General features: G+C 54.6%; 1 protein-coding gene across 2 annotated transcripts in view; it reads left to right on the top strand.

Annotated features, from left to right (window-relative positions):
* Nucleotides 1-13,817, top strand: part of LOC132395752 (leukocyte surface antigen CD53-like) — an 87,321-nt gene that overhangs the window by 24,689 nt on the left and 48,815 nt on the right. For both annotated transcript variants that reach the window (XM_059972731.1, XM_059972732.1), the window contains exons 3-5: nucleotides 876-1,064; nucleotides 4,338-4,412; nucleotides 5,027-5,119. In XM_059972731.1, the coding sequence (XP_059828714.1) occupies nucleotides 876-1,064; nucleotides 4,338-4,412; nucleotides 5,027-5,119 (357 nt within the window). The remainder of the gene's footprint in view (nucleotides 1-875; nucleotides 1,065-4,337; nucleotides 4,413-5,026; nucleotides 5,120-13,817) is intronic.

Below are 13,817 nucleotides of genomic sequence, written 5' to 3'. Positions count from 1 at the left end.
GTCGAAGCTTTAGAGAGGGTGCAGTAGAGATTTACCAGGGTGCTGCCTGGGTTAGAGAGCATATCTTATGAGGATAGGTTTTGTGAGGTAGGGCTTTTCTCTTTGGAGTGAGGGAGGACAAGAGGTGATATGATAGAGGTGTACAAGATGATAAGAGGCATAGATCGAGTGGACAGCCAGATACATTTTCCCCAGGGAGCAAATGGCTAATACCAGAGGGCATCATTTTAAGGTGACTGGAAGAAAATATAGAGGGGGTTGGGGGATGTCAGAGGTAGGTCTTTTACAGAGACTGCATTGAACACTCTGTTAGGGTGCTGGTAGAGGCAAATGCATTACTGACATTTAAGAAACTCTTAGATAGGTACAGGGGTGATAGAGAAATGGAGGGCTGTGTGTGAGGGAAGGGTTAGAATGAAAGATTAAAAGGTTGACACAGCATTGTGGGCCAAAGGTGCTATACTGTGCTGTAATGTCTGTGTTCTATGTTGTGTTCAGTGTTCATGTTCTTAGTGTCACAATGACCCATCAGGCAGAGTCATTGCCTCAACTCCAGAGACACCAGCTCGAACCTCACCTCAGCGGCTGTCTGTGTGGAGTTTGCACGCTCTCCCTGTGACTGTGTGGGCTTCCCCAGGTGCACCGGTGCTCTCCCACAATCCAAAGGCTTGCTGGTCAATAGGTTAATCGGCCTAGGAGTGAATGGCGGGGCCTGGAGGGAGTGGATGAGGAAAAAATGATGGGATCAGTGGGGGATTACTCTACAGGGGTGACTGATGGTCACCATGGACTCCGTGGGCTGAATGGCCACCTTCTGTGCTGTGATGTGATTTTCTGCTATGCAACGGAGAAACAGTCTTCCCTCTCTGTTCCAGATCTGTGGATGTGTCATCATGGGATTGGGAATCTACATGCTGAACATGCAGATGGTCAGTTTGCTATTCTCCAGTGTGCCGTCGCTCTCTGTGGCAAACATTCTCATCATTGTGGGCTGTATCACAATGGTGGTGGCATTCCTGGGCTGCACGGGCTCCATCAAGGAAAACAAATGCCTCCTCCTGTCGGTAAGCGCTGTTCGATGCCCTTCACGCAGGAATAGAGTGGGAAGTGAGGACGCCGTGTTTCAGTGATCGTGGCAACTTAGCCTCAGCTTTGAGAAACAGAATACTAGAGTCAGAGGAACTGCACTGCAGCAGATGGGGAGATAAAACTGCCCTATGCACTAGTGGTACCAGTCTACCTGCCATCAAATCCAAAGTTTAAATTAGTTATCAACATATGTGTATCATATACAGCCTTGAGATTCCTCTTCTTGCAGGCACTCATAAAACAAAGAAACACAATTGAATTCACTGAAAAAACACAGCACTGCTACATATCCAGTTTTTTCTGCAAAAGAAGACAACTTGTGTAAATAGTAAATAAAAAGTAAACAAAAACATTGGAACATGAACTGCAGAGCCCCTGAAAGTGAGCCCACGCCTGCAGATACCCCCCGCCCCCCCCAGAGGTGAGCCCGCGGCTGCAGATACCCCCCGCCCCCCCCGGAGGTGAGCCCGCGGCTGCAGAAATCCCCCGCCCCCCCGGAGGTGAGCCCGCGGCTGCAGATACCCCCCACCCCCCCCGGAGGTGAGCCCACACCTGCAGATACCCCCCGCCCCCCCGGAGGTGAGCCCGCGGCTACAGATACCCCCCGCCCCCCCGGAGGTGAGCCCGCGGCTGCAGATACCCCCCGCCCCCCCCGGAGGTGAGCCTGCGGCTGCAGAAATCCCCCGCCCCCCCGGAGGTGAGCCCGCGGCTGCAGATACCCCCCACCCCCCCGGAGGTGAGCCCACACCTGCAGATACCCCCCGCCCCCCCCGGAGGTGAGCCCGCGGCTACAGATACCCCCCGCCCCCCCGGAGGTGAGCCCGCGGCTGCAGATACCCCCCACCCCCCCGGAGGTGAGCCCACACCTGCAGATACCCCCCGCCCCCCCCGGAGGTGAGCCCGCGGCTACAGATACCCCCCACCCCTCGGAGGTGAGCCCGCGGCTGCAGATACCCCCCGCCCCCCCCCCCCCCCCCCGGAGGTGAGCCCGGTCAGTTTTGTGGCGAAGGGAGTGATGGCGGCAGGGAGAGAACTGCGCTCGATCCGGCGCTCCCGCACCCACTACCTAACCGGAGAGAGGGACAACGCTCAAACGCAGGCAGATAGATGTCTGCTTTCCACTCTCGGCCCTCGAGGACTTTAATCGGTGCGGAGTAATGGATCTGACCACGGGTTCGCCTCCCGCCATCGGGCCTGGACTGCATTGTCGTCTAGTTCCCCCGGTCCCCCAGGAGATCACAACCACACCGGTTCATTCAGATTACATCCGCAAAAAAGGAAAGTAGAGGCAGCGGACTGCATCGATCACAGTTCAGAAGATCTACTAGAAACAGGATTTAGTGTATTCCCAGCGAATATGAGGAATAAACACTTCTCGTGCTTCCAGCCGGGTACAGGCCTCGGTTTTAACCGCCGTTTCGTGGATCAGTGGTTGACCCTCATCCCTGACGCACGCAGTGCCCCTGCACTCCTTGATGTTCCACAGCTCAGTCATTTGTAGGTGACTGGTGCTTGCAGCCACAGAAAAGCCTCAGCTCAGAAATAGGCCCCTCCGCACGTTTAACCCAGGCTGAACTATTATTCTGCCAAGTCCCATCAACCCACACCCGGACCATTGACCTCGTACTCATCCCATATCCAAATTTCTCTTCAGTGTTGAAATTGAACCTGCATCCACCACTTGTGAAGGCAGCTTCTTCCAGGCTCTCACTACTTACTCTCTGAGTAATGAAGTTTCCCCATAAACATTTGACCTTTCACCCTTCCCCTATGTCCTCTAGTATCACCTAGCCTCAGTGGAAAAAGCCTGCTTGAATTTACCCTATCTACACCCCTCATAATTTTGTATACCTCTATCAAATCTTAAGTCCCAGCAAAATCCTTGTAAATGTTCTCTGTATCTTTCAATCTCATTGATTCTTTCCTGTAGGTAAATAGTCAGAACTGCACACAATATTCCAAATTAGGCCTCAGTAATGTCTTATACAACTCCAACACAACATCCCAACTCCTGGACTCAATACTCTGATTTATGAAGCGCATATGGCAAAAGATTTCTTCACAACCCAATCTACCCGTGACCCCACTTTCAAGGAGTAATGGATCTGTATTCACAGATCCCTCTGTTCTACTGCATTGCTCAGGGCCCAACTGCCCACCATGACCCTACTTTGCAACGCCTCACACTTGTCTGTACTCAATCCCGTCCACTGTTTTTAAGCCAAATTTTCCAGCTGGTCCAGATCCCTCGGCAAGTGCTGGTCGTCTTACACACACACACACACACACACACACACACACACACACACACACACACACACACACACACACACACACACACACACACACACACACACACACACACACACAGACACACACACACACACCACACACACACACACACACACACACACACATACACACACACACACACTTCTTTCTTTCTTTCTTTCTTTCCTGGGCATGCATCATGCATGTGCACACTACAGAGGTGTAAAAGTTTGCATGCACACGCATGTGAAGGAGGCTGGAAACGGGATGCGTGTGGGCAAAGGAGGTGATAAACACAAGAGATTCTGCAGCTTCTGGAAGTCCAGGGCAACGCACAAAAAACACAGGAGGGACTCAGCAGGTCAGGCAGCATCCGTGGAGAGGAATAAACTGCTGATGTTTCAGGCTGAGGCCCCTCTTCCAGACTGGAAAGAAGTCGGAATAAGGAGGTGGGTGGAGGGGAGGAGTACAAGCTGACAGGTGATAGGTGAGACCAGGGGAGGGGGATGGTGGGTGGGTGTGGGGAAGGGGGAACAAAGTGAGAAGCTGGAAGATGATAGGTGGAAAAGGTAAAGGGAGGAGGAAGAAGAAACTTGATGGGAGAGTGGACCGTGGCAGAAAGGGAAGGAGGAGAGGCATCAGCGGGAGGTGTTGGGCAGGTGAGGAGAAGAGAGGGTTTGAGGGGAGCCAGAATGGGGAATGGGAAAAAAGAGGAGAGGGAAGGGGAGAAGTTATGGGAAGGGTAGAAAAGCAGATGTTCGTGCTGTCAAGTTGGAAGCTACCCAGATGGAATGTGAGAGGTGGCTTCTCCAACCTGCGAGTGGTGTAGTCGAGGAGACGTGTCAGAGTGGGAACGGGAAGTAGAATTAAAATGAGCGACCACTGGGAGATCCTGGCTGCTGCAATGAAAGTGTCGCCACGTTCAGAGAGGGTGAAATTGACACTAACGGTCCTGCCCATTTCTCTTGTCTCTCTAGTTCTTCATCATACTGCTCCTGATCCTTCTGTTTGAAGTCATGGCTGCCATCATCCTCTTTGTCTATGAGGCACAGGTACGTCTGAGGGGTGGAGGCATACCAAGTAATTGGGGTACAGCACAGTGGCCATGTTCTCCCATGTGGCCAAACAATCACAAGTAATCGATGGTGGAAATCCACTAGCACCAAAGGCAACTGCAGCTGGATTTTAGGCATGTGTTCATGCATTAACACGGCAGATCACGATGGACTACCCCTTCAGTGTCATTTCAGTCATGGCTGTGTTTTAGCTTAATTTATTGCCCTCCTCTGGGACTCTGGATCTGACCTATCCACTTCTGGGACTGTGCAGTGGGCCAGATAACCTCCTCATTCCCTCGACACCACTCTCTGTCCCAGTCTATCACTGTCCGCAGACACACCTCATTACTTGTGAAACCCCATCATTCTCCACCTCATCATTCCAACCTCATCCTATTACTCTCTGTCCCGTCGCTCTCTGACAATTCACTCTGTGACCCAACTCTGCCTGACCAGTCACCTTTGTGTCCATGTGGTGCATAGGGACTGCCCACTCACTTCACTGTTGAACCCACTGCAACAGTGTGCACTGTATGGTTGATGATGGTTTCACACATACGTAATGAAAGAGCCAGTCACCCCATGACCATCTTGTCTCTGTCCTGCAGATCGACAGACACATCGAAGAAGACATGAAGAAGGCACTGGATAAACTTCAAACAAGTAACAACACAGAACTGTGGGATAAAATCCAAGGAAATGTAAGCTAAAGTTGCCACAAGAGTGGCCAGCTTCGGTGGGGGGTGGGGCTGCAATTGTAATCCATCACTAAACTGTGTCCTGCCCTAAAAAGATGTGTAGCAGGAACCCTGCCTTACCCTGGTTAGACAGTGCAGGACCTAGGGAATGGAATTCGAATTGGTTCATTATTAAAACATGGTCAAAACATAGCGTTCTGGTCAATCAGAGAACCTACTGGTGTGCTTGCTCCGAGGCCTGGGAGATAGTGTGTGGACAAGTGAGAAATTGCACAGTCCTTGGAGAAGTGAAAACTATAGACAGGGTCCGTGGAGATGGTGGAAGTGTAGACAGGGTCCGTGGAGATGGGAAGACGTGTAGACAGGGTCCGTGGAGAAGGGAGAAGTATAGACAGGGTCCACGGAGAAGGGGGAAGTGTAGACAGGGTCCGTGGAGATGGGAAGACGTGTAGACAGGGTCCGTGGAGGATGGGGAAGTGTAGACAGGGTCCATGGAGATGGAAAGACGTGTAGACAGGGTCCGTGGAGATGGGAAGACGTGTAGACAGGGCCTGTGGAGAAGGGGGAAGTGTAGACAGGGTCCGTGGAGAAGGGGGAAGTGTAGACAGGGTCGGTGGAGATGGGAAGACGTGTAGACAGGGTCGGTGGAGATGGGAGATGTGTAGACAGGGTCCGTGGAGAAGGGGGAAGTGTAGACAGGGTCGGTGGAGATGGGGGAGGTGTAGACAGGGTCCGTGGAGATGGGGGAAGTGTAGACAGGGTCAGTGGAGATGGGAAGACGTGTAGACAGGGTCGGTGGAGATGGGAAGACGTGTAGACAGGGTCAGTGGAGATGGGAAGACGTGTAGACAGGGTCCGTGGAGATGGGGGAAGTGTAGACAGGGTCTGTGGAGTTGGGAAGACAAGAAGACAGGGTCCGTGGAGAAGGGAGAAGTGTAGACAGGGTCCATGGAGAAGGGGGAAGTGTAGAAAGGGTCGGTGGAGATTGGAAGACGTGTAGACAGGGTCCGTGGAGATGGGAGATGTGTAGACAGGGTCCGTGCAAAACGGGGAAGTGTAGACAGGGTCCGTGGAGATGGGAGAAGTGTAGACAGGGTCGGTGGAGATGGGAAGACGTGTAGACAGGGTCCGTGGAGAAGGGGGAAGTGTAGACAGGGTCCGTGGAGATGGGAGACGTGTAGACAGGGTCCGTGGAGAAGGGGGAAGTGTAGACAGGGTCCGTGGAGATGGGAAGATATGTAGACAGGGTCCGTGGAGGATGGGGAAGTGTAGACAGGGTCCATGGAGATGGAAAGACGTGTAGACAGGGTCCGTGGAGATGGGAAGACGTGTAAACAGGGTCCGTGGAGAAGGGGGAAGTGTAGACAGGGTCCATGAAGATGGGAAGACGTGTAGACAGGGCCTGTGGAGAAGGGGGAAGTGTAGACAGGGTCCGTGGAGAAGGGGGAAGTGTAGACAGGGTCGGTGGAGATGGGAAGACGTGTAGACAGGGTCGGTGGAGATGGGAAGATGTGTAGACAGGGTCTGTGGAGATGGGAGATGTGTAGACAGGGTCCGTGGAGAAGGGGGAAGTGTAGACAGGGTCGGTGGAGATGGGAAGACGTGTAGACAGGGTCCGTGGAGTTGGGAAGACATGTAGACAGGGTCCGTGGAGAAGGGAGAAGTGTAGACAGGGTCCATGGAGAAGGGGGAAGTGTAGAAAGGGTCGGTGGAGATGGGAAGACGTGTAGACAGGGTCCGTGGAGATGGGAGATGTGTAGACAGGGTCCGTGCAAAACGGGGAAATGTAGACAGGGTCCGTGGAGATGGGAAGACGTGTAGACAGGGTCCGTGGAGATGGGAGACGTGTAGACAGGGTCCGTGGTAAAGGGGGAAGTGTAGACAGGGTCCGTGGAGTTGGGAAGACATGTAGACAGGGTCCGTGGAGAAGGGAGAAGTGTAGACAGGGTCCATGGAGAAGGGGGAAGTGTAGAAAGGGTCGGTGGAGATGGGAAGACGTGTAGACAGGGTCCGTGGAGATGGGAGATGTGTAGACAGGGTCCGTGCAAAACGGGGAAGTGTAGACAGGGTCCGTGGAGATGGGAGAAGTGTAGACAGGGTCGGTGGAGATGGGAAGACGTGTAGACTCTGGTCTGTGGAGTTGGGAAGACATGTAGACAGGGTCCGTGGAGAAGGGAGAAGTGTAGACAGGGTCCATGGAGAAGGGGGAAGTGTAGACAGGGTCGGTGGAGATGGGAAGACGTGTAGACAGGGTCTGTGGAGAATGGGGAAGTGTAGACCTGTTCCGTGGAGATGGGAAGACGTGTAGACAGGGTCAGTGGAGATGGGAAGACGTGTAGACAGGATCCGTGGAGATGGGGGAAGTGTAGACAGGGTCTGTGGAGTTGGGAAGACAAGAAGACAGGGTCCGTGGAGAAGGGAGAAGTGTAGACAGGGTCCATGGAGAAGGGGGAAGTGTAGAAAGGGTCGGTGGAGATTGGAAGACGTGTAGACAGGGTCCGTGGAGATGGGAGATGTGTAGACAGGGTCCGTGCAAAACGGGGAAGTGTAGACAGGGTCCGTGGAGATGGGAGAAGTGTAGACAGGGTCGGTGGAGATGGGAAGACGTGTAGACAGGGTCCGTGGAGAAGGGGGAAGTGTAGACAGGGTCCGTGGAGATGGGAGACGTGTAGACAGGGTCCGTGGAGAAGGGGGAAGTGTAGACAGGGTCCGTGGAGATGGGAAGATATGTAGACAGGGTCCGTGGAGGATGGGGAAGTGTAGACAGGGTCCATGGAGATGGAAAGACGTGTAGACAGGGTCCGTGGAGATGGGAAGACGTGTAAACAGGGTCCGTGGAGAAGGGGGAAGTGTAGACAGGGTCCATGAAGATGGGAAGACGTGTAGACAGGGCCTGTGGAGAAGGGGGAAGTGTAGACAGGGTCCGTGGAGAAGGGGGAAGTGTAGACAGGGTCGGTGGAGATGGGAAGACGTGTAGACAGGGTCGGTGGAGATGGGAAGATGTGTAGACAGGGTCTGTGGAGATGGGAGATGTGTAGACAGGGTCCGTGGAGAAGGGGGAAGTGTAGACAGGGTCGGTGGAGATGGGAAGACGTGTAGACAGGGTCCGTGGAGTTGGGAAGACATGTAGACAGGGTCCGTGGAGAAGGGAGAAGTGTAGACAGGGTCCATGGAGAAGGGGGAAGTGTAGAAAGGGTCGGTGGAGATGGGAAGACGTGTAGACAGGGTCCGTGGAGATGGGAGATGTGTAGACAGGGTCCGTGCAAAACGGGGAAATGTAGACAGGGTCCGTTGAGATGGGAAGACGTGTAGACAGGGTCCGTGGAGATGGGAGACGTGTAGACAGGGTCCGTGGTAAAGGGGGAAGTGTAGACAGGGTCCGTGGAGTTGGGAAGACATGTAGACAGGGTCCGTGGAGAAGGGAGAAGTGTAGACAGGGTCCATGGAGAAGGGGGAAGTGTAGAAAGGGTCGGTGGAGATGGGAAGACGTGTAGACAGGGTCCGTGGAGATGGGAGATGTGTAGACAGGGTCCGTGCAAAACGGGGAAGTGTAGACAGGGTCCGTGGAGATGGGAGAAGTGTAGACAGGGTCGGTGGAGATGGGAAGACGTGTAGACTCTGGTCTGTGGAGTTGGGAAGTCATGTAGACAGGGTCCGTGGAGAAGGGAGAAGTGTAGACAGGGTCCATGGAGAAGGGGGAAGTGTAGACAGGGTCGGTGGAGATGGGAAGACGTGTAGACAGGGTCTGTGGAGAATGGGGAAGTGTAGACCTGTTCCGTGGAGATGGGAAGACGTGTAGACAGGGTCCGTGGAGAAGGGGGAAGTGTGGACAGGGTCTATGGAGATGGGAAGACGTGTAGACCGGTTCCGTGGAGATGGGAAGACGTGTAGACAGGGTCCGTGGAGATGGGAAGACGTGTAGACAGGATCCGTGGAGAAGGGAGATGTGTAGACAGGGTCCGTGGAGATGGGAAGAACTGTAGACAGGGTCCGTGGTGATGGGAAGACATGTAGACAGGGTCCGTGGAGAAGGGGGAAGTGTGGACAGGGTCTATGGAGATGGGAAGACGTGTAGACCGGTTCCATGGAGATGGGAAGACGTGTAGACAGGGTCCGTGGAGATGGGAGACGTGTAGACAGGGTCCGTGGAGATGGGAGATGTGTAGACAGGGTCCATGGAGATGGGAAGATGTGTAGACAGGGTCCATGGAGATGGGAGATGTGTAGACAGGGTCTGTGGAGATGTGAAGATGTGTAGACAGGGTCCATGGAGATGGGAAGACGTGTAGACCAGTTCCGTGGAGATGGGAAGACGTGTAGACAGGGTCCGTGGAGATGGGAGACGTGTAGACAGGGTCCGTGGTAAAGGGGGAAATGTAGACAGGGTCCGTGGAGATGGGAAGACGTGTAGACAGGGTCCGTGGAGATGGGAAGATGTGTAGACAGGGTCCGTGGAGAAGGGAGATGAATAGACAGGGTCCGTGGGGAATCGGGAAGTGTAGACCGGTTCCGTGGAGATGGGAAGACGTGTAGACAGGGTCCGTGGAGATGGGAAGATGTGTAGACAGGGTCTGTGGAGATGGCAGAAGTGTCGACAGGGTCCATGGAGAAGGGGGAAGTGGAGACAGGGTCCGTGGAGATGGGAAGACGTGTAGACAGGGTCCATGGAGATGGGAAGACATGTAGACAGGGTCCGTGGAGATGGGAAGACGTGTAGACAGGGTCCGTGGAGATGGGGGAGGTGTAGACAGGGTCCGTGGAGATGGGGGAAGTGTAGACAGGGTCAGTGGAGATGGGAAGACGTGTAGACAGGGTCTGTGGAGTTGGGAAGACATGTAGACAGGGTCCGTGGAGAAGGGAGAAGTGTAGACAGGGTCCATGGAGAAGGGGGAAGTGTGGACAGGGTCTATGGAGATGGGAAGACGTGTAATCCGGTTCCGTGGAGAAGGGAGATGTGTAGACAGGGTCCGTGGAGATGGGAAGAACTGTAGACAGGGTCCGTAGTGAAGGGGGAAGGGTGGACAGGGTCCGTGGAGATGGGAAGACATGTAGACCGGTTCCATGGAGATGGGAAGACGTGTAGACAGGGTCCGTGGAGATGGGAGACGTGTAGACAGGGTCCGTGGAGAAGGGGGAAGTGTGGACAGGGTCTATGGAGATGGGAAGACGTGTAGTCCGGTTCCGTGGAGAAGGGAGATGTGTAGACAGGGTCCGTGGAGATGGGAAGAACTGTAGACAGGGTCCGTAGTGAAGGGGGAAGGGTGGACAGGGTCCGTGGAGATGGGAAGACATGTAGACCGGTTCCATGGAGATGGGAAGACGTGTAGACAGGGTCCGTGGAGATGGGAGACGTGTAGACAGGGTCCGTGGAGATGGGAGATGTGTAGACAGGGTCCATGGAGATGGGAAGATGTGAAGACAGGGTCCATGGAGATGGGAGATGTGTAGACAGGCTCCGTGGAGATGTGAAGATGTGTAGACAGGGTCCATGGAGATGGGAAGACGTGTAGACCAGTTCCGTGGAGATGGGAAGACGTGTAGACAGGGTCCGTGGTAAAGGGGGAAGTGTAGACAGGGTCCGTGGAGATGGGAAGATGTGTAGACAGGGTCCGTGGGGAATCGGGAAGTGTAGACCGGTTCCGTGGAGATGGGAAGACGTGTAGACAGGGTCCGTGGAGATGGGAAGATGTGTAGACAGGGTCTGTGGAGATGGCAGAAGTGTCGACAGGGTCCATGGAGAAGGGGGAAGTGTAGACAGGGTCGGTGGAGATGGGAAGACGTGTAGACAGGGTCCGTGGAGATGGGAGACATGTAGACAGGGTCCGTGGAGATGGGAGATGTGTAGACAGGGTCCAAGGAGATGGGAAGATGTGTAGACAAGGTCCATGGAGATGGGAAGACGTGTAGACCAGTTCCGTGGAGATGGGAAGACGTGTAGACAGGGTCCGTGGAGATGGGGGAAGTGTGACAGGGTCCGTGGAGATGGGGGAAGTGTAGACAGGGTCGGTGGAGATGGGAAGACGCGTAGAAAGGGTCCGTGGAGATGGGAAGACGTGTAGACAGGGTCCGTGGAGATGGGAGACGTGTAGACAGGGTCCGTGGTAAAGGGGGAAATGTAGACAGGGTCCGTGGAGATGGGAAGACGTGTAGACAGGGTCCGTGGAGATGGGAAGATGTGTAGACAGGGTCCGTGGAGAAGGGAGATGAATAGACAGGGTCCGTGGGGAATCGGGAAGTGTAGTCCGGTTCCGTGGAGATGGGAAGACGTGTAGACAGGGTCCGTGGAGATGGGAAGATGTGTAGACAGGGTCTGTGGAGATGGCAGAAGTGTCGACAGGGTCCATGGAGAAGGGGGAAGTGTAGACAGGGTCCGTGGAGATGGGAAGACGTGTAGACAGGGTCCATGGAGATGGGAAGACATGTAGACAGGGTCCGTGGAGATGGGAAGACGTGTAGACAGGGTCCGTGGAGATGGGGGAGGTGTAGACAGGGTCCGTGGAGATGGGGGAAGTGTAGACAGGGTCAGTGGAGATGGGAAGACATGTAGACAGGGTCTGTGGAGTTGGGAAGACGTGTAGACCAGTTCCATGGAGATGGGAAGACGTGTAGACAGGGTCCGTGGAGATGGGAGACGTGTAGACAGGGTCCGTGGAGATGGGAGATGTGTAGACAGGGTCCATGGAGATGGGAAGATGTGAAGACAGGGTCCATGGAGATGGGAGATGTGTAGACAGGCTCCGTGGAGATGTGAAGATGTGTAGACAGGGTCCATGGAGATGGGAAGACGTGTAGACCAGTTCCGTGGAGATGGGAAGACGTGTAGACAGGGTCCGTGGTAAAGGGGGAAGTGTAGACAGGGTCCGTGGAGATGGGAAGATGTGTAGACAGGGTCCGTGGGGAATCGGGAAGTGTAGACCGGTTCCGTGGAGATGGGAAGACGTGTAGACAGGGTCCGTGGAGATGGGAAGATGTGTAGACAGGGTCTGTGGAGATGGCAGAAGTGTCGACAGGGTCCATGGAGAAGGGGGAAGTGTAGACAGGGTCCGTGGAGATGGGAAGACGTGTAGACAGGGTCCATGGAGATGGGAAGACATGTAGACAGGGTCCGTGGAGATGGGAAGACGTGTAGACAGGGTCTGTGGAGATGGGAGATGTGTAGACAGGGTCCGTGGAGAAGGGGGAAGTGTAGACAGGGTCGGTGGAGATGGGAAGACGTGTAGACAGGGTCCGTGGAGATGGGAGACATGTAGACAGGGTCCGTGGAGATGGGAGATGTGTAGACAGGGTCCAAGGAGATGGGAAGATGTGTAGACAAGGTCCATGGAGATGGGAGATGTGTAGACAGGGTCCGTGGAGATGGGGGAAGTGTAGACAGGGTCGGTGGAGATGGGAAGACGCGTAGAAAGGGTCCGTGGAGATGGGAAGACGTGTAGACAGGGTCCGTGGAGATGGGAGACGTGTAGACAGGGTCCGTGGTAAAGGGGGAAATGTAGACAGGGTCCGTGGAGATGGGAAGACGTGTAGACAGGGTCCGTGGAGATGGGAAGATGTGTAGACAGGGTCCGTGGAGAAGGGAGATGAATAGACAGGGTCCGTGGGGAATCGGGAAGTGTAGTCCGGTTCCGTGGAGATGGGAAGACGTGTAGACAGGGTCCGTGGAGATGGGAAGATGTGTAGACAGGGTCTGTGGAGATGGCAGAAGTGTCGACAGGGTCCATGGAGAAGGGGGAAGTGTAGACAGGGTCCGTGGAGATGGGAAGACGTGTAGACAGGGTCCATGGAGATGGGAAGACATGTAGACAGGGTCCGTGGAGATGGGAAGACGTGTAGACAGGGTCCGTGGAGATGGGGGAGGTGTAGACAGGGTCCGTGGAGATGGGGGAAGTGTAGACAGGGTCAGTGGAGATGGGAAGACATGTAGACAGGGTCTGTGGAGTTGGGAAGACGTGTAGACCAGTTCCGTGGAGATGGGAAGACATGTAGACCAGTTCCGTGGAGATGGGAAGACATGTAGACAGGGTCCGTGGAGAAGGGGGAAGTGTAAACAGGGTCCGTGGAGATGAGGAGACGTGTAGACAGGGTCCGTGGAGATGGGAAGACGTGCAGACCAGTTCCGTGGAGATGGGAAGACATGTAGACAGGGTCCCTGCAGATGGGGGAAGTGTAGACAGGGTCGGTGGAGATGGGAAGACGTGTAGACAGGGTCTGTGGAGATGGGAAGACATGTAGACAGGGTCGGTGGAGAAGGGAGAAGTGTAGACAGGGTCCATGGAGAAGGGGGAAGTGTAGACAGGGTCCGTGGAAGATGGGAAGACGTGTCGACAGGTTCCGTGGAGATGGGAAGACGTGTAGACAGGGTCCGTGGGGATGGGAGACGTGTAGACAGGGTCCGTGGTAAAGTGGGATAGTGTAGACAGGGTCCGTGGAGATGGGAAGACGTGTAGACAGGGTCCGTGGAGAAGGGGGAAGTGTAGACAGGGTCCGTGGAGATGGGAGAAGTGTAGACAGGATCGGTGGAGATGTGAAGACGTGTAGACAGGGTCTGTGGAGTTGGGAAGACATGTAGACAGGGTCCGTGGAGAAGGGAGAAGTGTAGACAGGGTCCATGGAGAAGGGGGAAGTGTAGACAGGGTCGGAGGAGATGGGAAGACGTGTAGACAGGGTCCGTGTAGATGGGAAGACGTGTAGTCAGGGTCCGTGG

This window comes from Hypanus sabinus, chromosome 6, assembly GCF_030144855.1.
Source record: "Hypanus sabinus isolate sHypSab1 chromosome 6, sHypSab1.hap1, whole genome shotgun sequence".
Lineage (NCBI taxonomy): Eukaryota > Metazoa > Chordata > Chondrichthyes > Myliobatiformes > Dasyatidae > Hypanus > Hypanus sabinus.
Note: the sequence above shows the minus strand (reverse complement) of the source record. Positions and strands in the feature narration are given on the sequence as shown.